We start from the raw sequence: 22250 nt of genomic DNA on the forward strand, positions 1-22250 counted from the left end.
GTACAGTTCAGTTTTACGTGGATGATGTATTCAAGATAGTCTTTGTTTAAGCACAAACATTTGGAACATTTGGAAGTTTCTCCCTGTCTGAGATGAGTTATATGGTACCTCTCATGGATTTGATGGAATTAGATATTTCAGTTAGATAGAGATGTTTATCTAAAAGGTAGCTTTTAAAATGTAATTTCAAATTTCTAGATCTGATTTACTGTAATGGCCTATCTAGTTTTTCAAATTCTATGTCTTAATGTGAAGGAAAGAGTGGGAATCATTGTACGAACGTAATTTACCTAGAGGTGTTTCCTGCTGGGTGTTACTCAAGGCAATCATAATTAGAAGCTCAGTTTCTTCCTAATATTTTTATTCTTTATTTCCAGTTCCTATCAATGTACCTTTTTTTGTGGATGGAAACTACTGTTATATCTTCAATTCAATCTTCTTTCTTAGTAGTGATATTTAAAGAATATATTTTAGTATTTTCTAACTTTATTTTAGCTACTGAAAAGTTTTATGCCAGTTACGAATCTATTTTATAGGTTAGTGCAAGAAGGAATGCTCTGCAATGTAACATACTGTTAGACATTAAAAGGTAGTTATAAGAAAATAAGAGTTCTCAAATATTAATCCACAAGCTTTATAAAATAGAGACTTACTAAAAAGCCATGAATAAAAGAATAAGTTATCGCTTGTGGATATGAAGTTGGTATCTATTGCCAGCATATGGAAGGTTTGCAGTACCTGTCAGGAAATACTTGATGACCTTGAGAGCTGCAGAAATAGAACTAGGATAAAATTCAACTGCGAAATGTTGGTACATTTAAAGATTTATTACTAGAATTTATGCTGTAAACAGACAGCTTTTCTGTGTGATATGTCAGAGAAAGCATAAGATCTGTTGTATATAAGGGTCATTACAAAATACTTAGTCATCAGCAAAATGAGACTATTAAAAAGCGTGTGAAGTTTTTTAGTGTGTCAGAAGAGGTATGTCTTTGTAGAAATATTCAAGTATCAGAGTATATGCATTGACATGCATTGTATTGGGGTGTGATTCTTATGGGCTCAGGAAAATGGTATCAAGTGTAGAGGATAGTAAGAAGGTTGGGAAAACTGGTTTGATGCAAAAACTTACTTTTGTAACAGAGGGGTCTCAGCATAAGTTACAGTGCAGCTAAACTAATTTAAACTAATTAGAACAAATTTGTTTACATGACTTCTGGGCTACAGCTGGCTCATGTCTGACTAGCTGAGAGTGTTTACAAGTGGTACTCTTAATATTTGACCTATTCATGCAGCAATTCCCAAGCCTTTTTTTTCTCTTGTTCCATTTCTGAGCGTGGAACCATATTTTAGGGTTTTTGGGTGGCTTTTGGTGATTTTTTTTTTGGTGGGTTTGTTCGGTTTGTTTTTTTGGGGTGGTTGTTGTTTGGGTTTTTTGGTGGGTTTTTTGTTTTAGGTTTTGGATGGTTGGTTTGTTTTTTGAAAATGGTCTGCACTTCATGATCAGGGAAATCCTTATTTCTTGAGAAAACACTGTGAGAAAATTGTTTTTGATGTGAAAGTATACAATCTAACAACAAACAATCTAACTAAAGTTACAAGAACCGGAATATCATATTATGGGACTAGTGTATTTCGCCATATTTAGAATAATGGAATTACTGGTTATTTTAGACTGTAGCTGTTTGGGAATGGCAACTTAATATCTAATTTATTCATGAGTCTAGCTCTTTTATTGTGTGCTTTTTAATGTACAGTGTTATAAATAGGTACTTTTTTTTTTTTTTTTTTTTTTTTTTTTTTTTTTTTTTTTTTTTTGCTTTTTTGTGTTAAATTTTTGAGCGGTTGTTAGAATGACAAAAATTCCATTCTCCTCTAAAACTGTGGAAGTAACTACTATTAGTTTTCATTGATAGCAAAGGGTAGTTTATAAGGTAAACTGCCTTAACTTGCCTACCTTCCTCTCCTATTCTCTGTAGTTTGTTGCAAAAATCAAGGGCTTCAGTTTCTCATAATGTTGAAAATACTTTCCTGTGGGGGTGGGCAGAGCCCCGGCTGCTCTGCCCTGGAGGGAGCCAAGCTGAGGAGTCAAGGAAGAATTTCGCAACTTCAGCCAGAGCCCCTAAGACAAAAGGCAAACCTCCTAGCCACGGCGACCTGGCTGGAGACCCACAAGCCTCCTCGGGATTTTATGTAGATCTGTTACAATTGATTGGTTCTGTACCCTTTTCCTCCCACCCTGGTGTCCCATAAAACCCCCTGAGTTTCCTCTGGTCGGCAGAGGTTCCTCGTCCCTGGATCCCTTTCGCTGGTACCCTCTCAATAAAGTACCACCTGCGGAAATTCCACACGAGGCCTCTCTCTCTCTCACTACGGCCGGCTAAAAGAGGGGCTAACTCACAAGGGCATGAGCTAAGAGCACTGGGCTGAAATCACTGAAAGCTGAAATCACTGAGCTGAAAAATCACTGCTCTGCCCGATGCTGAGAAGCCCCTCTGTCCAGCTGAGGAGCGCCCTGGCCCCCCAAGGAGCTGTTTCTAGCGAGACATCATTTGGGGTGGCTGTGGCTCTCTGGGTCCCAAGCGGCGGACCCCATCCACCAGCTGGCATACTTTCCAGCATATAGATTGATGAGTTTTGGGGGATTTGTAAGGTGAAGATTGTGATGTGTGTTGGCTGTTGCAGCGTGGAAGTACCACAGCTGACTTTCAGGAGGAGCAGATAACTTATAACTGTGGATTCTCCAACAGTTACTTTCCTCATGTCCAAAAGCTTCAAGAATCATTGACAGATCCTCATAATTTTCGTTATTGTTAGCATTCAAATGTGGTTTGTCATGCCAAGTAGAATTTGAAATCATATTAAATTGAATCGTACTGAATTGAAAGGGAATGCAGGGGTCATTAAGTCCAGCTCCTGGCCCTGCACAGCCATCCCAGAGAGTCACACCATGTGCCTGGGAGCATTGTCCAAACACTTACTGAGCTCTGTCAGGCTGGTGCTGTGACCACTGCCCTGGGAAGCCTGTTCTAGTGCCCAAACACCCTCTGGATGAGGAACCTTTTCCTGATATCCAACCTAAACCTCCCCTGACATGACTTCAGGACATTACCATGATCCCACTTGTCACCAGACAGACAAAGATCAGTGCCTGTCTTTCCACTTCCCCTTGTGAGGAATTTGTAGACTGTTATGAGGTCTCCTTCAAGCTGAACAAACCAAGTGAGTAATTACTTGAGAAATATTCTACGTGGAGTCAGCAATCAGTCCACTCAGACTGGGATGAAGGATAGACCTCTCTAGAAATTGCTGCAATGACTGCAGGAACTTACAGTGGCAAAGGAGAAAACCAGTATGATGGAGTCTAAAAGTTCAGCTGTTATTTGTTTAGTCCTCAATAATCTGATGAAGCAAAATGTAAAAGTTAGCAGTCTGTGCTGCTTACTGGTCAGTGACCAGCTGACTAGCTGGTTACAGCTCTACGCTTTCATATAAACTGTGCAGAGTATTGGTGAACAATGTTAAAAATCTGTAAAATATTCAATTATGTCCAGAGCTAAAAGAACATGGAAGTGTATGTCAGTAACCATACAGGTAAAGCAGCAGTCCAGTAGTTGATAGTGTAATTCTTTGCATCCAGAAACCCTGCAGCCAACATTTAAAACTGAATCTTGAATTATTGAGTAGTTAGGTTAAAAGAAAACCAAAAAACAAAACTACACCCAAAACCCACCCCCAAACCCAAAACAAACTGACAAAGCTAAAGCGAAACTATACAACCATGTAATTATCTTACGCTTCAGTATTGCAAGGGTCAGTATTTGTTTAGCTTTCTGAGGTAGAACTCCCAACTGAAACCAGCAGGAAGTGTGTAAAATAAGTGTCAGGGGGTAATGCATAGTTCTTGTCTTGACTACTTGATAGATACAGGCTTTTCTTATTTTTTATAATATTGTCATAAAGTGGTTCTGAATTTACCCATTTGAACTTTATCTGATGGTTTTAACAATAGCTTGAGAAGGAGCCAATGCTGTGATTTATAAGATAGGTTTTTTAATAAAACATACTTCCTGGGGATCATCTCTCCAGAAGATGGAGGAATTTAATATTTTGTTAATCTCTAGATAATTGACTCATGAAAGATGTAGAATGAAGCTTTACTATTCGTTGATCGGTGTTAAATCAGTGTTGATCAGTGAGGAGGCAATTTCCCTCTTAAAAGACATTCTTCATGGGGTGAGATACTGAATCAATTGGTGTTTTGGTGGGAAATTTAAATCAATTAGATGAGAAAAAAATTAAAGGATTTATCATCTGTTTCACACAGATTAAAAAAGATAAGGTTTTAGTTACAGTGAAATGCTGTGATAAACTGTTTCTTTGTAAGAAGAAATGTTACACTGAGATCCTGGCTGTTCATGGTTTTTAGTAACTCTGTTTCAGTGTTAACAGGAGGAGAATGATGATGATGATTCAGTGATATTACCCTGAAACTTTAAAATACTTGGAATGTCCAGCCAGATTTACTGGAGTAGTTTCATTTATCTGCAATTATAAATGTCTATATAACAGCTGATATGAATCATGGGACAATGAAATTTTTAATTTGTAATTTAATCCATCATTTGTAAAATTAAATACATTCTGAGGAGTGCTTCTTTTTGAAAGGCATTTCATTATACCTGAGTCAATATCATTAGTCAAACATTTTGCTGTGATTCTTTATCCTTACCAGTGTTTCTGGTATTAGTTTAGTGCTTTCTGTGTTTGATTTTTGGCACACTAAACCCTGAGACCATAATCATGTTGTGGAAGTCTTTGCCTTTTTCTGTAGTGTTTTTGATATTTGATTTTGTTATTTTCCAGTATAACCAATGTGCTGTTGAAGTAAGCAATTTTATTTTCTGAGCCATTGGTGAACAGTTTTCATCAAATTACAGCTTACTGTGGGAAAAACGTGCTAGTGGCTTTTTTTCCCCAGTTTATTTTTTACAGGTTTTGGGGGGTGGGGGTTTTTTTTGGTTGGTTGGTTGGCTGGTTGGTTGGTTGTTGTTGTTTGGGGGTTTTTTGTTGTTGTTTTGGGGTTGGTTTTTTTTTGGGGGGGGGGGGTTGTTTTTTTGTGAAGTACTGATATGATTTTGTAAAATATCTGAGAAAATGAAATCGTTCACCAACCAAATATATACACAGATTAATCAAAGTCCCTATTTTAGATGGAATAAATAGGGGCATTGTAAACAAAAATAGTAGTTTAACTTTCCTTCTAGCTTAAGACATTTATCATTTCATCTTTATGGTAAGCTTTTGTGGAGAGTTGTTCTGTTCACTCTGTGGTTTTCTGTATGTGGCTTCACTGTCTTGATGAAGTTTGCATTGTTGCTTCCCTGCATAGAGCAAAGGAAGCATACTGAGTCTGGTTGTCCCTGTATTATTATTATTATGTCCCTGTATTATGGACAGTAATTGTGATATTTTAATTGGATAATTGTGAGACATTCCCATGTGCATTTAGACACCTTAGACTCTTCTTTAGAGAGCAGCTTTTTTCCTGAATAATATGTATTGCAAGTTTTTTGTTTGTCTCTTTGAATCTTACTTTAAAAAATGATTAGGGGGTTAAAGTTAAAAGTCCTTCCCTGCTAAAACCTGACAAAATTTCCCTCTTTTATTCTACTGCTGAAGAGTGCAGAACTTCACAGCGTATTTCTAACTAGTACAACCAGAGAAGAGAGATACTTCATTACAAAGTGTTTAAAAAAACCTGGGCAGTCAGAAAGTAATCACTTTTTCTCTGCTTACTGCTTCAGTCTCCATTTAAAATTTCAGCTATAAAAAAGCACAATTCCCTAGGTCAACATGTTCAATTAGGAGCAAATTTTTTATGTGTTCTGTATATATTCACTGACAGAAATTATCCACCAGCAAAACCACCTTTACTAGGTCTACCAAGAAAACAGAAAACACCACAAGCATAGAAGTTCATAACAAGTGACTTCACAAAAGTTCCTAGTAAATTTTGTGGTGCATTAATGTCATCTCCCTGTCTGAAGTACTGCTTTCCATTAGGAAATATAATTTTTCAAACCAAGAAAGAAAAAGGCCAAAATAAACAGTTATAATCATGAGGGGGAAATTAGTATATACAGAGAAGGTGTCTACTTAAATAAAAAGTGAAATGCAGCTGTGAATTGCAGAATGCTTGTTCCATAACAACTGGAAAAAAGATAATCAATGAAAAAAATACAGAACAGTCACCACATGAAAAACAGTACTTGCTTCAATTAATAATGCATCTTACCAGTCTTAGAGTCAGAAGTTTAACAGGAGATGTCTTCCTGATGAATTCCTATGACTGACACTGCCTCTTCCCTAGGGAGAAAAAAAAAAAAAAAAAAAAAAAGTAGGGGGAAAGGAAAAAAATTAAAAGATACTACTATCAGTATGGTAATGTTGTCAGATGAAATTGTGTTTATAAATTGAAATGGTACATGGACTGAGTCTTATGTGGCTTCTTCTGAAGCAGACATCATTATATCATTCTAGCCATTGCAGGAGCTAAACTTGATCTGGGTAGCCTTCTCCAGTCCCATGTCATGCCAACCTTGGACAAATTCTTCCTTGACTATCAAACCAAAATATACTGTCAGTATACAGCTGAACATTTTAAAAGTAACTTAAAGAATATCCCTCTGTCCTTCAGCTCTGTTGAGACATCATAAACTTCAAGCATGAAATTCATTTTTCAGTTGTATAAAGTAACAATTTTCCAAATATCCGGGGAGGGGGAGGGGAGGGAAAGGATTGTGCATGATGATAGCAGTCTATGTAAAGGACTATGTAATGCAAAAAACTGGGGAACACTGTTGTACCATAGATCAGATTTGCTGGGAAAAGACATGATGCTGTGGGGCTATGGTGCATCGTACAAGACAGTAACAAGAAATTCAGCATTTCTATGATGCATGTCAAAAACACATGAAAATCATATTCATGGTTCTGCAAACAAAAGTTTTCAACCTTGCATTTAAATAGACTGAATTACAAAACTAAACAAATAAACTGAATCACTATCATGTATTTGCATGTCAAGCATACATGTCCAGAGTTTTAGACATTCTCTTTCTTCCAGCATAGAAATTTTTGATGAAGAGGTAAAAGGCTTTACCCATACAGTAATGTTCTAAAGCAGCATTTAAACTGGAATTTGTTGTCCTTCATTTATTTCAGAAGCAGCAATTTATTGTCTAGGTACTTTATCACGTTTTTGCTTTTAAGACTCTTGCAATAGCATATATAGGAAATTTTACGTGATGTGGTTACTTGTAATATGCATGTCTTTTCATATGTGTTAATTTTACTAATTAAAATATCCTTTTCCTTCCTCTTGTTTTCCTTGGAAAGTCATTAAGTATTCACTAAGTTAATGGGGGCAGCTCCAGAGAGGTGTGTTGGTAGAAGCTGTGATGACAGCTTTCTGCCATAGAGGATAGACAGCATTTTGTATCCAAAAAAATACATTTTACAGGTGTTAGGTATGCACTGTGCATTGATATTTCCTTCTGTAGAATAAACATGATGATTAGAAATTTGATTTAGATTTATACCCAGTTTTATTGTGATAGAAGATGCTTTAATTCTAATAGGAAAACATATAGTTATATAATATGGTACTGATAACTCAAAAGAAAGTTGCTAAATGTCATGAACTCTGCTAGAGAAAAGAGCATTGCTATTGAACTCTGAAAATTTACTGTGGGTTTTGTCATCATGGAATGCTTGGGGTTAGAAGACACCTTAGGAATCATCTTGTTCAAACCCCTGTACTGTAGGCAGGAACACCTTCCACTAGACTTGGTTACTCAGAGACCCATTCAAACTGGTCTTGGACACCTCCAGGGAAAGGACAACCACAGCTTCTCTGAGTAACCTGTTCCGTTTCCTTACCACCCTCACAGCAAGGTATTTCTTCCTGGCATCAGTTTAAGGTATTCTCCCTTATCCTGCATGTCCTTTGAACAGTCCCTCTCCAGCTTTCCTGTAGGCTCCCTTATGTGACGGAGGGTCGCACTTGCGGCTGCTGTTAGGAGCACGAAAGGCCAAGCAGGCCAGCAGGAGGTCAAGCAGGAAAGCTTCTACTTTAGTTTTCTGACTCCATATATATACAAATTTACAGACAGGCCAAGATTGGCTACACAGGTAGCTACCTCTTTGACCTCTTAGGTGAACATCACCATCAATCATCTTTCTCCTCCTAGAGGAGAAGAATGTAAACATGAGATTATTTTCTAAAAACATACATAGTTTACTTGAAGCTGCATGAGAACAAAATGCAAACAGTGAAAAGCAGGCAAACTTGAGGCAACACCCTTAGACTAGTAGGAGGTGCTAATAGTCTTCCCAGAGCCTTCTCTTCTCCAGGCTGGACAGCCCCAACTCTCTCAACCCTGTCTTCATAACAGAGGTGCTCCAGCCCTCTGAGCCTCTTGGTGGCCTCCTCTGGACTTGCTCTGCCAGGTCCATGTCCTTCATTGGGGAAAGAGTTAGATGAACTTAGTGGAAACGTATAGGAGTGACTGCTTGCATCTTTCCAAGATAGCTTGTCTTACATAATATTCTGGACATTGAAATAGCATTTTTGTTAGAGGTCTTTCCTGGTTTGTGAGGGCTAGATACCAAAATTGCCCTCTGACCTGATTGGAATCAGCTCAAGAGCTATGGCAGTTCCAGTCCTTTTTACATCTATTTGTAAAATTTCTGCTGAGGAGTGATTCTGAAGGACTTCCATTTCTCCAGAGGAACTGGGGTTCTAAGAAACAATACCTTAAGGGTGGGTTGGTGATTGGTTGGTTGATTTGTTTGCAGTTTTCTTTTTTTTTTTTTTTTTTTTAATTTACTTGGAATGTTATTTTTAGCATCATTCATTCAAATTCTGGATAATATACTGTCAAATTTTGTGCACTTATTAGCAATAATTCCCTTGGGAGATGATACTGGTTTGCAAAGTCATGCTGGGAGACTGCATTAAATTGAGGGAAATCAGATTGTCATTGTGTCAGCCATATATTTTCTGTTACAGTTGCAAAGGCTGTGACTGTTGCTTTGAAACCTGCAAAAGAAGTTTCAGGTAGGTCAGATCAGCTGTAAAAGTTACATGGGAAGACTTGATCAGTTTTCCAAAATAATTTCTTCCTTCAAGGCTTGGGGAGCAAACATTTTGTTTCTGAATCTGTATGCTAAGTATGAATAATGGTTAATTCAGCAGTTGAAAGGCATTGTATTTGGTGATTTAAGAGAAGGGTTACTGCAAAAGGAGAAACCTAAACTACAGCTACACTCTGATGAGGCAAATAGAAAAGTTAGATACTTGGATGTGTTTATCTTTTAGCTTCATCTGGTTGTAGAAAGCTTGTTTAACCAAAGTTGTTCATCATTGTCAAAGCAAGACTAAGCTTATATTGAAAAGTACTTAAAGCAGAAAGTTGAGTCTTCTACAGTTGCATGAATCCATGAATTAAAAAGAATAGAAAATACTTCATTGCATCCACTAATCATCTAGGAAAAAATGTCTCTATCATTATAGATACTTCTAATTTGATTTCAAAACCCCTTCCAATTGGAGATGTTGAGATACTAATTTCTTCTTGTGAGATGCTTTTTAAAAGCCTCTGGTGGTTTGTGTTTGGTTTTTAATTTGTTATTCTTATTTACAGTAAAGGATTTTTTTTAAAAATATGGCTATTTACTGTACATGCTAGCTCTCTTCAAGCAAGTAACTTATGTACTGCATTCCATCAATGTAATGCATGAATAGAATAAAAGCCAAAAGTAAAAACTACAATATGAAATGGCTTTGGAAAATAAACTTTAGTGAAGACTTAATTATTTATATAATTTGTTACAATTTCTTAATTACTGATGCCCTTTTAGCTTGTGGTGACCTTTTCTAACTGTATACACTCTTGGTATATGGTTATGTGGTTAATTATAACTTACTTGTCTAAAGATAGAGGCTAATGTGAACTTTAGAAGGAATTTTTCTTTGTTGCTGTCACTGTCAAGATTAGAAATGTTACTTTCCTTAGGGCCTTTATCATCTAAAACTCACTGCTTACTCTTAAATGAAAATGAAGAAAATGACTACTGGAGTAGGAGCTCAAAAATAGAGTACTCTGCAGTCATTGAAAATACTGATTTTTCTAGTATAATGTTTTTCTGTAGATTGTTTACACCTTGACTTTGTGAATAGGGAGCCTTAGATTTTTGGGAAATATTTTGTTTCCTAAGTCTAATAAAATATGTTGTCTCAATGGTTGAATTGTCTTTGGATTTATTTTGTTATAGAGCAAATCAGGTACTTCTATGTCAGCTTTAATAAAGATTACAGCCAAAGAAAATAAAGTTGAAAATAAATCAATTTGAGTCCATGGATTTTTTTTAAATTGGGAGGCTTTATCTTCCTGCCACCGCCCTCCAGTTTTCTGGACATCGTGGTGTCCCTGCTTGAATAGGAGCTTGGATAAGAGATCCTCCAGAAGTCGTTTCCTTCAGCAGTCTGGTTTTTTGGGAGACAAATGTGGTGAGATAACTATTCCTGGATTCATAAACAGAGCAGTGGTTCTCTATTCCTTCCTTCTCCTTCAAAGGGTAAGGAGTGGGAGGAAACAGAGAAAGGAAAACAAATCTGTGTTCAATGTCTTTTTGGTATCTGTTGTCTTGAATTGTTTACCTCTTCAATACTGAAAGGAATTGTTCTGCAACAGAGGTGATGGCAGTTTGCAGTCCTGTCAAATTTAAAGTGACTTTTTTCTGCTGCTCTTTGTGTTGCATACTGAAAAGGAGAGCATTAGAGCATTAATACCTTCATGGGCAGACCATTTTTTATGCAGTAATGGGATTAATTGTGGACAGAGATAAATGATAAGCATTTGGAGCAGGAGAAAGACAGGTCAGGGAACACTAAGCTTGTGTATTGTGCCTCCAGTCAGCTAGATGCTGTTTTTAAGTGTTCATAAATGTTCTGGGAAGTGTATGTGTCTTCCTTTTTAGTTACTTGACTTTGTGCTGTCCTCCACACCAGCAGATGCCAAGCTCCATAACAGGGTGACAATCCGAGCTGGAGTTACTGTTTAGATTTATCTCAACTCGTTTTTCCATCTACCCCCCTGATCTCTATAAGTGTGCTGCCATGTCTGCACATCCACCTGGCTGAGCAACAGAGCTACAGCTTTCTATCTCTGTGACTCAGCCTCATCCTTGGGAATTGTGTAAAACAGCTGATGAAACATCGACCTAAAGGAACAGGTCATAACCACACTAGAGTACAAAGATGTTACATTTAAAAACATCTGTTTTGGATGTGGGAGAAAGATAACTTGTTTGGTTGGTAGTCACATTGGTTTCATGGACTGTTCAGAAAGCTCTTTTTGGCTTGTCTCTTCCAGCCTTGTACTTTGTGGAATTGTGAAATGAGATGGTAGCCATGACAGACAGCCTGTGGTCTGTGTTTTTCAAAGAAGTCTGCAAATGAAGTGAAATTTTTTGCTCCATTCCTCAATTCTCAGCTCTTTGTGTCACAGTTTAGGATCTGCTCTGCTCTTTAACATGGAAGTAAAATATACTAGATTGACAATAGTTCAATATTGAAATGCCATAGCTAATCTTCTATGTTCTGTACACTTTTATTGTGATTGGTAAGTTTGTACTAGAAGTTCTGATAGGAAATTTACAATGTAGAACATAAAATTGTTCTTGTTTCTTGGAAAAACAAATGTGAAGCTAGTTTATAGGTGGATTATTTGTATTCAGCTGAACTATTTCAAAATATATGACTTTGTTCAAATAATTAGAGAGAAAGGCATTGCTCAATCCTGTCTACTTGACAGTACTTACGATTTTTAATGCAAATTAACAGGGGTAATTAATTTAAAGTGGTTTAGCTGTGCTACTTTAAACATTTGAGTTCATATTCCCTTTCAGAATTAGTAGCTTAAATTCAGTTGGTTTTATTTTACTGTAAAATCAAGTTGTACTGAGTGAACTCTACTCAAGTATGAAGAAAATTTCCAAACTGGTTTCAGTTACTTAAGTTTGTTAAAGAAAAACATCAGATGCATGTTTCAGGGAATTTCTGTGAAAAGGAGATTTTGTTCAAAGTAATGTGCTTCACTGTACTTGTTTTATACTAACTGGGTCATGGCATTCCTATCCACATAAATAATTACCTTTTGTTTTGCTCTAAATTATGACTTCTACTAGTGTGTTTTCACTGTTGACAGCTATTCTGTGTTTCTTTGTATTGTTGCAGTAACAGGTGAAGGTGAACTAAGAATGTTTAACGTGGACAGGCCTCACGTTAAAAATCCCCAAGCTTTTTTTGTGCATGACCAACATAATTTCAACTAATTGTTCTTGATTGAATGTTTGTTTATGCTCTGACAGTGGTAAGTTTGAGAGCTTTGGAAGTTGCAAAGCTTAACCTTGATGGAAGCTGTGAGCTTGCCTTAGGCTGTGAGCAGCTTTTGCTAACTACTTGGTGCAATTCTTGTGTAGAATTATGGTTTAGATTTGTAACATCTACAGGCTATCAAGAGTAAGATAGGTCAGTGAGGTAAAAGAGACACCACTTCGGAGGAATTTTTTTTCTTTTTTTAAATTTATCCCTCCTTTCAGTACAGTTTGTAAGCTTAAGAAACTTCTGTTGTGTTTTGGCTGCAGCTGTAGGAGAACCAGCAGCAGCAATGGTTTGGAATTACGTAGGACACTTTCATAGGTAGCACTTTGAACCCATCTCCAGACCTACAAAGACCAAACACCAAAACCAAACATCAAAATAATATTTTTCCTAGCTATTGAGAGATTCCAGATTGTTATTGTCTAGACCAGATTTCTCATGGTAGGCTGGTCTTCATTTGAACTTAGTTCATTAACACAATACATCTGGATATTGCATGCACTGCGCTTCAGGGTTTATTAATAATTTTCTAAATGAGTTTGATTTTTTCCCCCAGCTCTATTCTCTGTTTTCTGTGCTACGTCTTCAAGCTTCAGAAGCTCATTGTGCTTCAGAAGTTTAGCTGTCCAGGGTGTGTGTGGAAGTGGGCAAAAGGACTATCTTGGCTGACTAGTGATACTGTTTTACAGGCTTATTTGTAACTTGTTTATAATGTTAATAAGGGATTGTAACAAAATAGAATAGGAAGATAATTTTTTAAATGCCATAAAGGAAATTGTTAGGGAATCCTGACACTAACTATAGTTATAAAGTCATGGACTTCAACAGTTTTGGCATTGCTAGGTTGGATGGTGTGTTTTCAAAAGGCTTATGTAGTTCTCAATTTTAGAACACAAACATTAGCTAAAATCAGCTATCAAACATATGAAAAAATTATTCTCTTGAAGCCTCTACACAGTTACTGTATTTATTAGACACTAACATTGCAGTTGGGTTTTTTTGCAAGTTACGTTTGCTCTTGTGTTCAACCTTTCAAAGCACTGTTTTTGCAAGATCAGTAATCTTAATTAAATTGTTAAATTCCATTGATTTTTTTAGGGGATTTTGTCTCTTAAATGTTACCATGCTTTCCTTTAGAGAGTATATCTGCCTGTATGCTGCATAAACAATATATAATACGTCTTCTACAATGAATCAAACAGAAGAAATTTTCAGTAGTGAATGCTATAAAATTACAGAAATAATTACATTGCTGTAATTGTGCAAACGTGTACAGTGGGACAGTATAACCAAAGCTCTTTGTGTTTCTGCACAGTCACTAAAAAACACTGGTTAATTTTCTACATATTGATCATTAGTCACCTCTTCAGCTGTAAGTCCCTCAGCCTAATAATTTTGGAAAGCATCAACAAATTTCAGTTATCGTTTACAAAGGCTGAAGTCTCAAGACAGTTTAGTTTGTGAAAATTTGTTGTTGAGTAGAGAAGATGCTTGTGTTCCCATTGAGAAAGGGGCTCCAGCATGTGCTGTCATCATTCAGCAGTTGAGATGTGTGGGAGTGGATTTGATATGAGAAAAGGAAACTGGATATGTTACAGAGGGCTAATTGGGAGTCTTTGCTTGGAGGAATTACTTCATAGTGTTGAGAGGATGAGGGGAAGTAATACAGCAATTCAGAAGAGAAGCATCTTGATTCCTTCCAGTGCTATGTAGCATCTCTCTTGTATATGGGAGAAGTTAAAGATGAAAAACAGGCAACAAGATGAGTATCAGGATAAACAGAATAACATATCATTGGTCAGTACTAATTCCAATATGAGAATGTGTGGTTTTGAAATGGAGATCACTAAATCTTTATATATAGAATTCTACACTGGTATTTATTGTGGATTACTAAAGAAAGGGTGTACTGGTGCATCTGTTTTCTTCGTGTATATGGAAGAAATTTGGAGGGGTTTTAATTAATTTTCAAACTCAAAAAAGAGGCAAAAATTGTGTGTCATGAAGACTTGTTTAAAATCAACTGCTGCTTCAAGAGGTTAAATTCATACCAGTTTTGTTTTGTAAAGGTTATGAAGCATCTGAGAGAGTTCAAGTGCAATGGAAGATTGAAATTGGAAGAGGCTACTGTATTAAGTAGGTTTTGATTCAGTGTTTAATCACTGGTCTGTAAGTCTGGTTAAGTTCCAGCCTAATAAAAAGATCAAAAAGTCTTTAAAATACAAGTAAAAGTCAGTACACAACTCTGTTTAGGAAAGGGCAGCACTGCTAACAGCTAACATGAGACATTCCAAAAAGCTGGGAAAAAAACCAAGCTGCTACTTCCTCCCCTACCTGTCATAACTATTTTATTAATGAAGATGGATATTGCAACCCAAAATATTCTTCATTTGACAGAGCTGACTTAAATGAACTCTTCAATTTTTTTGTTTTGCTCTTCTATACATCCCTTAGCTATTTTCTTCCAATGAAATGAACTATATCTAATATCAGCTACTGCATATTGCCTCAGCAAGCGCAAGGGCCATGCTCACTCAAAAGAGCTTTACTTTCTTCATTGGAGTAAAAGTCGCATGTAGGATACGTACTACAGATGAGAAATAAGTGCATGAGCTACTGAAGTAGGTTGTAGGTTGAGGTAGGGTGTTTTCCCTTTATGTTTGTTTCTCAGTGATGGTTAGTATCATGACCGCTCCACTTCACAAGGTTTGCACAGTCCCACTTCTCAAGCCTGTCCAAGTCCTTCTGGATGGCACTTGTTCCTCCAACATGGCAGTGCCTCACACAGCTCAGAGTCATCAGCAAACTTACTGTGGGTGCACTCAGTCTCACTGTCCCATAGATCAGGGAAGCTGCGTGTTACCTATAGGCATCTGTTCTCTGCAAATGGCTTGGTCTGAATTTGGGCATGGTCAGATTCTGTCAGCTCCCTTTCTCTCTTCCCCCAGGAGGAGTTATTACAGGTGAAGAGCACGACTGATGCTTAGCCTGGTAGAAATATGTGTGCTCCTGCGTTAGGGGGTGTCTTTTGCTGAATCCACAGACCAATCTCATTCTGTCTGTGCTTCCACTGCTTGTACTGGGATTTCTCTTTTCATGTGCTGTGGTTTCACTGCCACTGGTAATCACATGGGCAGGAGAGACATCAATGTCACTGTTTTCAAATTAGAGCAGCAGAGACCAAAGGAATGTGATAGTAGTTGCAGATTAGGAAGCTGACTACTTTAATTTCTTTTTTTCATGAAGATTTCTTTATACTGATAAGCAACTTACAATTGAACAGTATAGTACTTTTCACTAAGGTGTTTTTTTTTCTTACAATGATTGTTGTTTGTGATGATTTGAGCACTTACTATAGGAAAACACATTATGCTAATACTGGTTTAGAAGTTGTGCTAGGTAATCCTTATCTCAAATTTTTCAACTTTTAACTTGTTTTGTCAGCATCACTGTTTCTGCTGCCTGATCACTTTATGAATGAAACATACAGATTTCGCTAGTACACACACTGACACACACTTTTTCCCCTGCTTTCACCCCCTCCTTTTCCTTTACCTCCACCCACATGCTGAAACCATGTTTCTTTGGCTGTCAACTAAAATAAATACACAGTAGCTTCACATTTTCTTGTGTTACTATTTTAACATTGAGAGCTGATAAATTAATATTCACTCTTAATTTCTAGTACTGACTTTTTCTGATATTAAATTAGCTTTAAATGCTTTATATTGTTAATGTGTATGCTTGCCCCTCCCCAGATACTAAAGTATTAAATTATGTTTTGTCAACTATATCTCTTTCTTTATTATGTTATTTGAAGTATTTCTGAAAGCATTTAGTTCTGGAAACTTACTGTCGTTGTATAAAACTGTAGCTCTGCAATAGAAACCAGAAATCTGCCCTCTTGTGGATAAATCTGTATGATGTATCTCAGTCATAGTATCTTACCTGAATGAGAGCTAAAAGATATTAATTGATTCTCTTTGTGATTCACCTTTAAGCAACTTTTAAAGGCTAGTTAAGGACTGATAGATAGTAGAGATTCGTGTAGTAATGAACAAGAAAAGTAGTATATTGCAAAATGTAGAAGTTTACAACTGACCGTGAGAAAAAGATTTTGTAAGTTTGTGATTGTAGGTTTGCTGATTTAAAAGAAAAGAAAGTGTCCAGTGTTCATCTAAATTATAAATCAGCTAATACATAGTTATACTGGTTTAATTTGCTTATGCAGCTAAAGAAATTAAGAACATGGTGCTGTGGTTATATCTATGCGATGTACTCAACAGGTAGGAAACTGAACCTAATTTTAAGGTACTTTCATGCTAAACAAAGATTTCATAATCTAAGGAAATAAAACAAGACTATTTAAAGTATTCTGCTTAATAGAATGTATTTTAAAAAGAAAAGCATTGATATCTACTACAGCTTTTCTTTGAAATTTAATTTTAATCCACTTTTTTACTTGGAAAATATCTTGGAAAACAGATCATTCATTTATGTATAATACATTGTTTTAAATCCAAATATATAATAAGTTAAAGAATACCCTGGAAAATGAGAAATGAAGCATTTGAATATATGTAGGAAACTGCCTAATTTTAAGGCTAGCTATTTATCTGTGCTTTGCTGCTGAGTCTTTTTGTATTACTACATAAGCAGATTTTTCTTTTTACTTTACTTTTTACTCTTCTCATACATGCACATGGCAAAGCTGGGGGAAGACCTGGTATTTTTGTTAGAGGCAAGACAGTTTCTCGACCAAGAGGGATGTTTCATAAATGCAGAGCTTGTACCTTTATATGATAACCAGTGGTCAGAGTCCCCTCATAATGTAATTGATAGTTAAATGCTGCAATATTTGAAAAAATACAATTGCAACTTGTTTCTATTTTCTTATTTTGTTTTTGCAGGGTATTTTTTTGGTTTGTTTGCTTGGGTTTTGATTTTTGTTTTCCTTTTATGCTTGTAGTTTCTCTTTGCTGGTTGTCGATGTCTGTACTTAAATTGTTCCCAACTTACTTTCATCCTCTCATCTTCCCTTAATTTTGCCTTTGCACTAGAAATCAATATAGATAATTAATTAAAAAAAAAAAAAAAAAAAAAAGGAAAAAAAAAAAAAGGGAAAAGGATAACTTGCAAAAACAACACTTTAGGCTATGATTAGTAAGTATAAATTTAAAGTTTTTTTGGTATTACTTTCCTTGCTATGTTGGGTTGGCTTTTCTATATTAGTGTACATTATGATGATAACTTTTTAATGCATTATTCTTTAGATACTCTGCCATTTCACTGTTTTCCTTTCACTGAGGGGCTCTTTGTGTTGCTTCCTTTGTACATTGCAGTTCCTTCCTCTCTAAAATGTCTTCTGTGGTATCTGTTCTTTCTTACACAGAAGCAAGATATACCCATATTGAAAATACAAGACCTCATAGATTTCTTGTACTCTCTCTGAACTGCTACACTACAATCTAATGCACTGGTTAAAAGCCTTCCAGTGCAGATTTTTTATTTCCTTCATTCAGCTAATAAAACTAACAATTTCATTGTTTGTCAGCTAAGTGGCAAAAATGTTACACTATCTTTAACAATTACTGAACAAGCCTGGCAATGGAAAATTTTTACATATTGAAAATTATTATTCTTCTTGACTAATACTGAGCTGCTACAATAGTACTTTTAACTCTTCTTACATTTGGGGAATGGAGGTAGGGGAGAAAACCCCAACAAAACTTGTCTGACAGTCTAGCTATTGTTGCATGCTTTACTGTTGTTTCGTGTGGAGCAACCTATACTGTCTTGAGCTATCAATCTTTATTCCCCTAACTGCTTGAGATTTAAAAATCATTAAATGAGTGAGCTTATTAGTAAGTAGCTTATTATTTCAGTAGCATCAAATTTGAGTTGTAATTTCACTGGATCTCAGTCTCTGCTCCTGGAATTGAATCCCACCTTGTTTGCCAGTTTTATAACAGATACAATTTTGCCCTCAACACAACAGATGTAGTATTTGGACCCAGATGTTACTATGTGGTTTCTTCATGTTGTGTTTGTTTTGGAAACTAATCCCATCACTTATTCCCGTCAGTCTCTCCTTTCTTATTTACTCTCATCTGTGTTTTCATTTCATCATGCTTACAAAAACTTCATAGTGTCAAAGATAGTCTTCTTGAATTGTCATGCTTAGTCCCCACCTGATGCAGACTACCACGTACAGTCCCTTCTGTAATATCTGTAACAATCCATCTTTGGAGAAGTGGTGTTGCTTATCTCAAATAAAGTGAGGCTGTTCAAGCAATTGGCAGCTCTCATGGTGAAAAAGTCTGTTCAGTTTTTTTCTTGCTTGCATTTATGTGCCCATTTATTGTTGTGTTAGCATTGCTCTGTGGCTTTCTTCCTTTGAAACCTTCTTTGACTGCTTTAGAGAGAGCAACCACATCCCCTCTTGACCTTTGTTTTGTTAATTAAACAAACCAACCCCTTTTACTCTTCTCTTACAAAGAAAGTTTACTTTTCCCCTGCTCACTGCATTTGCTCCACTCTGTGGTCTGGTTCAGGTTTCTTATCACATATCTGTGGAAAAGGTTTCTAATTTTAGGTGTCTGGTTTTGGAGGAATTTTTCCCATAAAAAGTCTGTATTATTTCCTTCATTGTGGCAGTAATATTTGAATTAAGAATGAACTTGAGTTAGGAGTGGCAGCTTCCATGTTAACAGTTTTCTCACGTTGATGAGGAAGTGAAAGTGAATAGTCTTTTTTTTCCTTATATTTAATTGTTTCTGTTCTACATAAAAATTTCTGATAATACTGGCTAGTGATGTGGCTTTTCTTTTGATGCAGTTTCAGTCAGGAGAAGTTATCAGACATGACATTTTTATACTAAATACAATTTATGTGTGAAAGGTGTTTTTTAGTTTCTAGACTTTCTGTGAAAACTTAGATTTCAAAAATTGTTATCTCCTGCGGGTTCATTGCTGCAGACTCATTATGGGACTCTTTTGGAATATTTACTTTGATTTTTTAAAAATTTCTTTTTAAGAATTGCTTATTTGTGGAACTAGGCAACCACTGAAATTCATTCTGGGTAAAAAACCCTTAGGTATGAAGTAGTATTTGAAACTGCTCTGAGGGAAGTTTTCTCCTGGATTAAAAAAAAAAAAAACCCAAACAAAGAAATCCACATAGAGTAGCTGTCGGTAGTCTGTAGCATTTTCCTTAGTTACTAGATTCTGTATCTGCAATGTACTATATTTTTAATTTTAAAAAAGTAATTTAGGTCAGAATGAGACTCTGGCAGGTGCAGCAAAGGAAGTCAACTCACTGTCAGTTCTGGTTAACCTCAATGTTAGTATTTTTTTCAAAGAATGGGCAGATAGGGAAACCGTGAAGAGGAGATTTCATTGGCTGATGAAAACTTTGAACACAAAAAGACTTGAAACATTTGTTTTCCTTGTCTTGGAGTCTATATGTATTTATAAGCAGTGATACTCTATGTATTGCTTTATATTGCCATGTGTTGCCATGTTGGTGTGGCATAAGAAAGGATGTTACTAAGAAATGTTACTAACGAAATTATAAGTATCTCTTGATTTATATATATTATATATGTAATTATTGAAAATTACAAGGGTGTCATAGCTTGTATGTATTTTATTTATGTAAGCTTGTAAATTAAGTATAAGTAAATCATGACTTCAGTAGATGAGAGAAATGCTTATGTTAGGACTCTACTATTTCCCAAACTGTCAACACAGGCGCCTGTCTACAGCAGGTAGCCACACACCACATTCCTTTAATGTCTTTAGAAAAATCATGTCAATTTCACTATATACTAGGGGATTGTAATGTGTGATGTTTGTAAATTTTTGATGGTTTGGAACTGCAGCTTTTGAGGGGTTTTTTAGCAGTGTGTACTTCCTTACATTTGGGATCTTTATAATTAATGAAATCCAAGTGAACTAATTCCATTTTCTGTAATTGAATATAAAATGTGCTGTTTTACAGGAAATAAATGAGCTAGTTGTTGAGTGGTGGCAAAACTTCGTTTTTTCCCCAGGAAAAGTTAGTTTTTAAATAATTAGAATTTCTGGTAGTGATTAGAATTTTTGATAGTAGTTTAACCAGACAGGGTTGTATATTGAAGAGATATTGTCAAATCAATTTTGAAATAGCTACTACTTTTATAATGTACTTATATTTTGTATTTGTCAGTATGTTTGCTCCTTTATTTTTAAATCTGTAAATTACTCCTTTTGGTTTTGCTAGTCTCTATGAAAATGCCTCCTCCTGCAAAACAGAGAAGTGAATGGAACAGCTGATTACTTAAACTGGTTATGCATTAAGTACTGTTACACTTCAGCAGAAGCTAACAGAAGTTTTGTTAGCTGTTTTTGTGTTGGTATTATATAACCTCACCAAACATTTTTTAAATTGCCTTATCTTGTGTCTTTTTTTGATGAAGGGGTTGCTTCTGAGACCTGAAAGAAGCATGCTTTTCGAGTTGGCTAATGCCACATGTTACTTAAAATACACACTGTTCTACCTACTTTTGAAAAAATTTACTTAGTAGGCAGCTAAAGGTAGTATAGTCTGTTTCATTTGTGTTAATGAGTGCAGAATCTTAAAAAAGTAAACTGAGAGATTTTATTTGCTTTTGTTCTTTTTGTTTTGTGTTTAGTGCTTGGGAGATGGAAAGTAATGATAGCTGGCACCTGAACTGAAATATCTGTGTAGGCACTACTCTCCCAGAACTTCAGGATGAATGGGGATATGCCTCATGTTCCCATCACTACTCTTGCAGGGATTGCTAGTCTTACAGACCGTAAGTACTCTTCTTTTTCTTGTCTTTACTATGCTGTTTTCTACCTCTTTGGTAAATACCTGCGTTTTCAAAGTTATAAAAAGGTTTTTGTTTTGAAACTTCGTTCAGTTGAATCTGTTTAAAAATAGACTTGCCATTAAATATGTTAGACTTGTTACTGCTTAAATTGTAAAAGTCTGTCCAAGAAAACCATGCATACTTAAGCATAAAGTGAAATGCAGCTTAATAAAAACCTTAAGGAAACATGAAACAAAATATAGGAATTCATTTTTTTTTTGTAATATCCTTTAGTAACATATCCAGGTACCACACAAATGAAGTACTTCTGAAGCATGCATCTCATCATCTTCACTGAAAAGACAGAGACATGGGGTTAGACTGATGTGAAACTAATCAAGAGAGTTATAGAATATACTGAATATACTTGAAACCTAGTCCATTTATTTCAAACTAGTTAATAGGTGCACAAAATGACTGCTAGAATAAAAATACACAGCTGAACTTGAGTCTTTTTTCTTTGCTGTTAACTCTGCAAAAGGGGCATGTGAAGCATGTGTGCTGACTTTAAGTATGTCAGGAAGACAAAATGCAAGGAAAGAAAAATAACTATTTGCATTACAAGCTGATATTGACACAAAACCAAATCATTATAATGTGACCAAAAATACTTTCTAGTGGCAACTAAGAGGAGATTTATTATTATATAGTGAGGTTCTAAAACAAACATTGCAGTAAGAGCAGCCAGGACAAAGAGGCCTTTATGTTCTTGTTTATGTAAAATGTAAGAAAGATTTTGTAGCTCAGCTGTCTATCTGAGGATAATTGGACTCAGTGACCCTAGGTGCTTCTTCTAAGCACTTCTATTGTTACACTGTTGAAAATTGGAGGCTTTCCAGGAAACACTGGAAGTATATATCCAGGAATTGAGTTTAATTGCTCACAGTAAAAAAGGCGGATGTATTGGAGGAAAACCACACTTCA

The 22250-nt window shown here is 35.9% G+C and overlaps 1 protein-coding gene across 6 annotated transcripts in view; it reads left to right on the forward strand.

Moving 5' to 3' along the window:
* NIPBL (NIPBL cohesin loading factor) overlaps positions 1-22250 on the forward strand; it is a 138379-nt gene that overhangs the window by 23644 nt on the left and 92485 nt on the right. For all 6 annotated transcript variants that reach the window (XM_066339449.1, XM_066339455.1, XM_066339453.1 and 3 more), the window contains exon 2: positions 21126-21269. In XM_066339449.1, the coding sequence (XP_066195546.1) occupies positions 21206-21269 (64 nt within the window). In that variant the 5' untranslated portion in view covers positions 21126-21205. The remainder of the gene's footprint in view (positions 1-21125; positions 21270-22250) is intronic.

The sequence above is a fragment of the Sylvia atricapilla genome, chromosome Z (genome assembly GCF_009819655.1).
Source record: "Sylvia atricapilla isolate bSylAtr1 chromosome Z, bSylAtr1.pri, whole genome shotgun sequence".
Lineage (NCBI taxonomy): Eukaryota > Metazoa > Chordata > Aves > Passeriformes > Sylviidae > Sylvia > Sylvia atricapilla.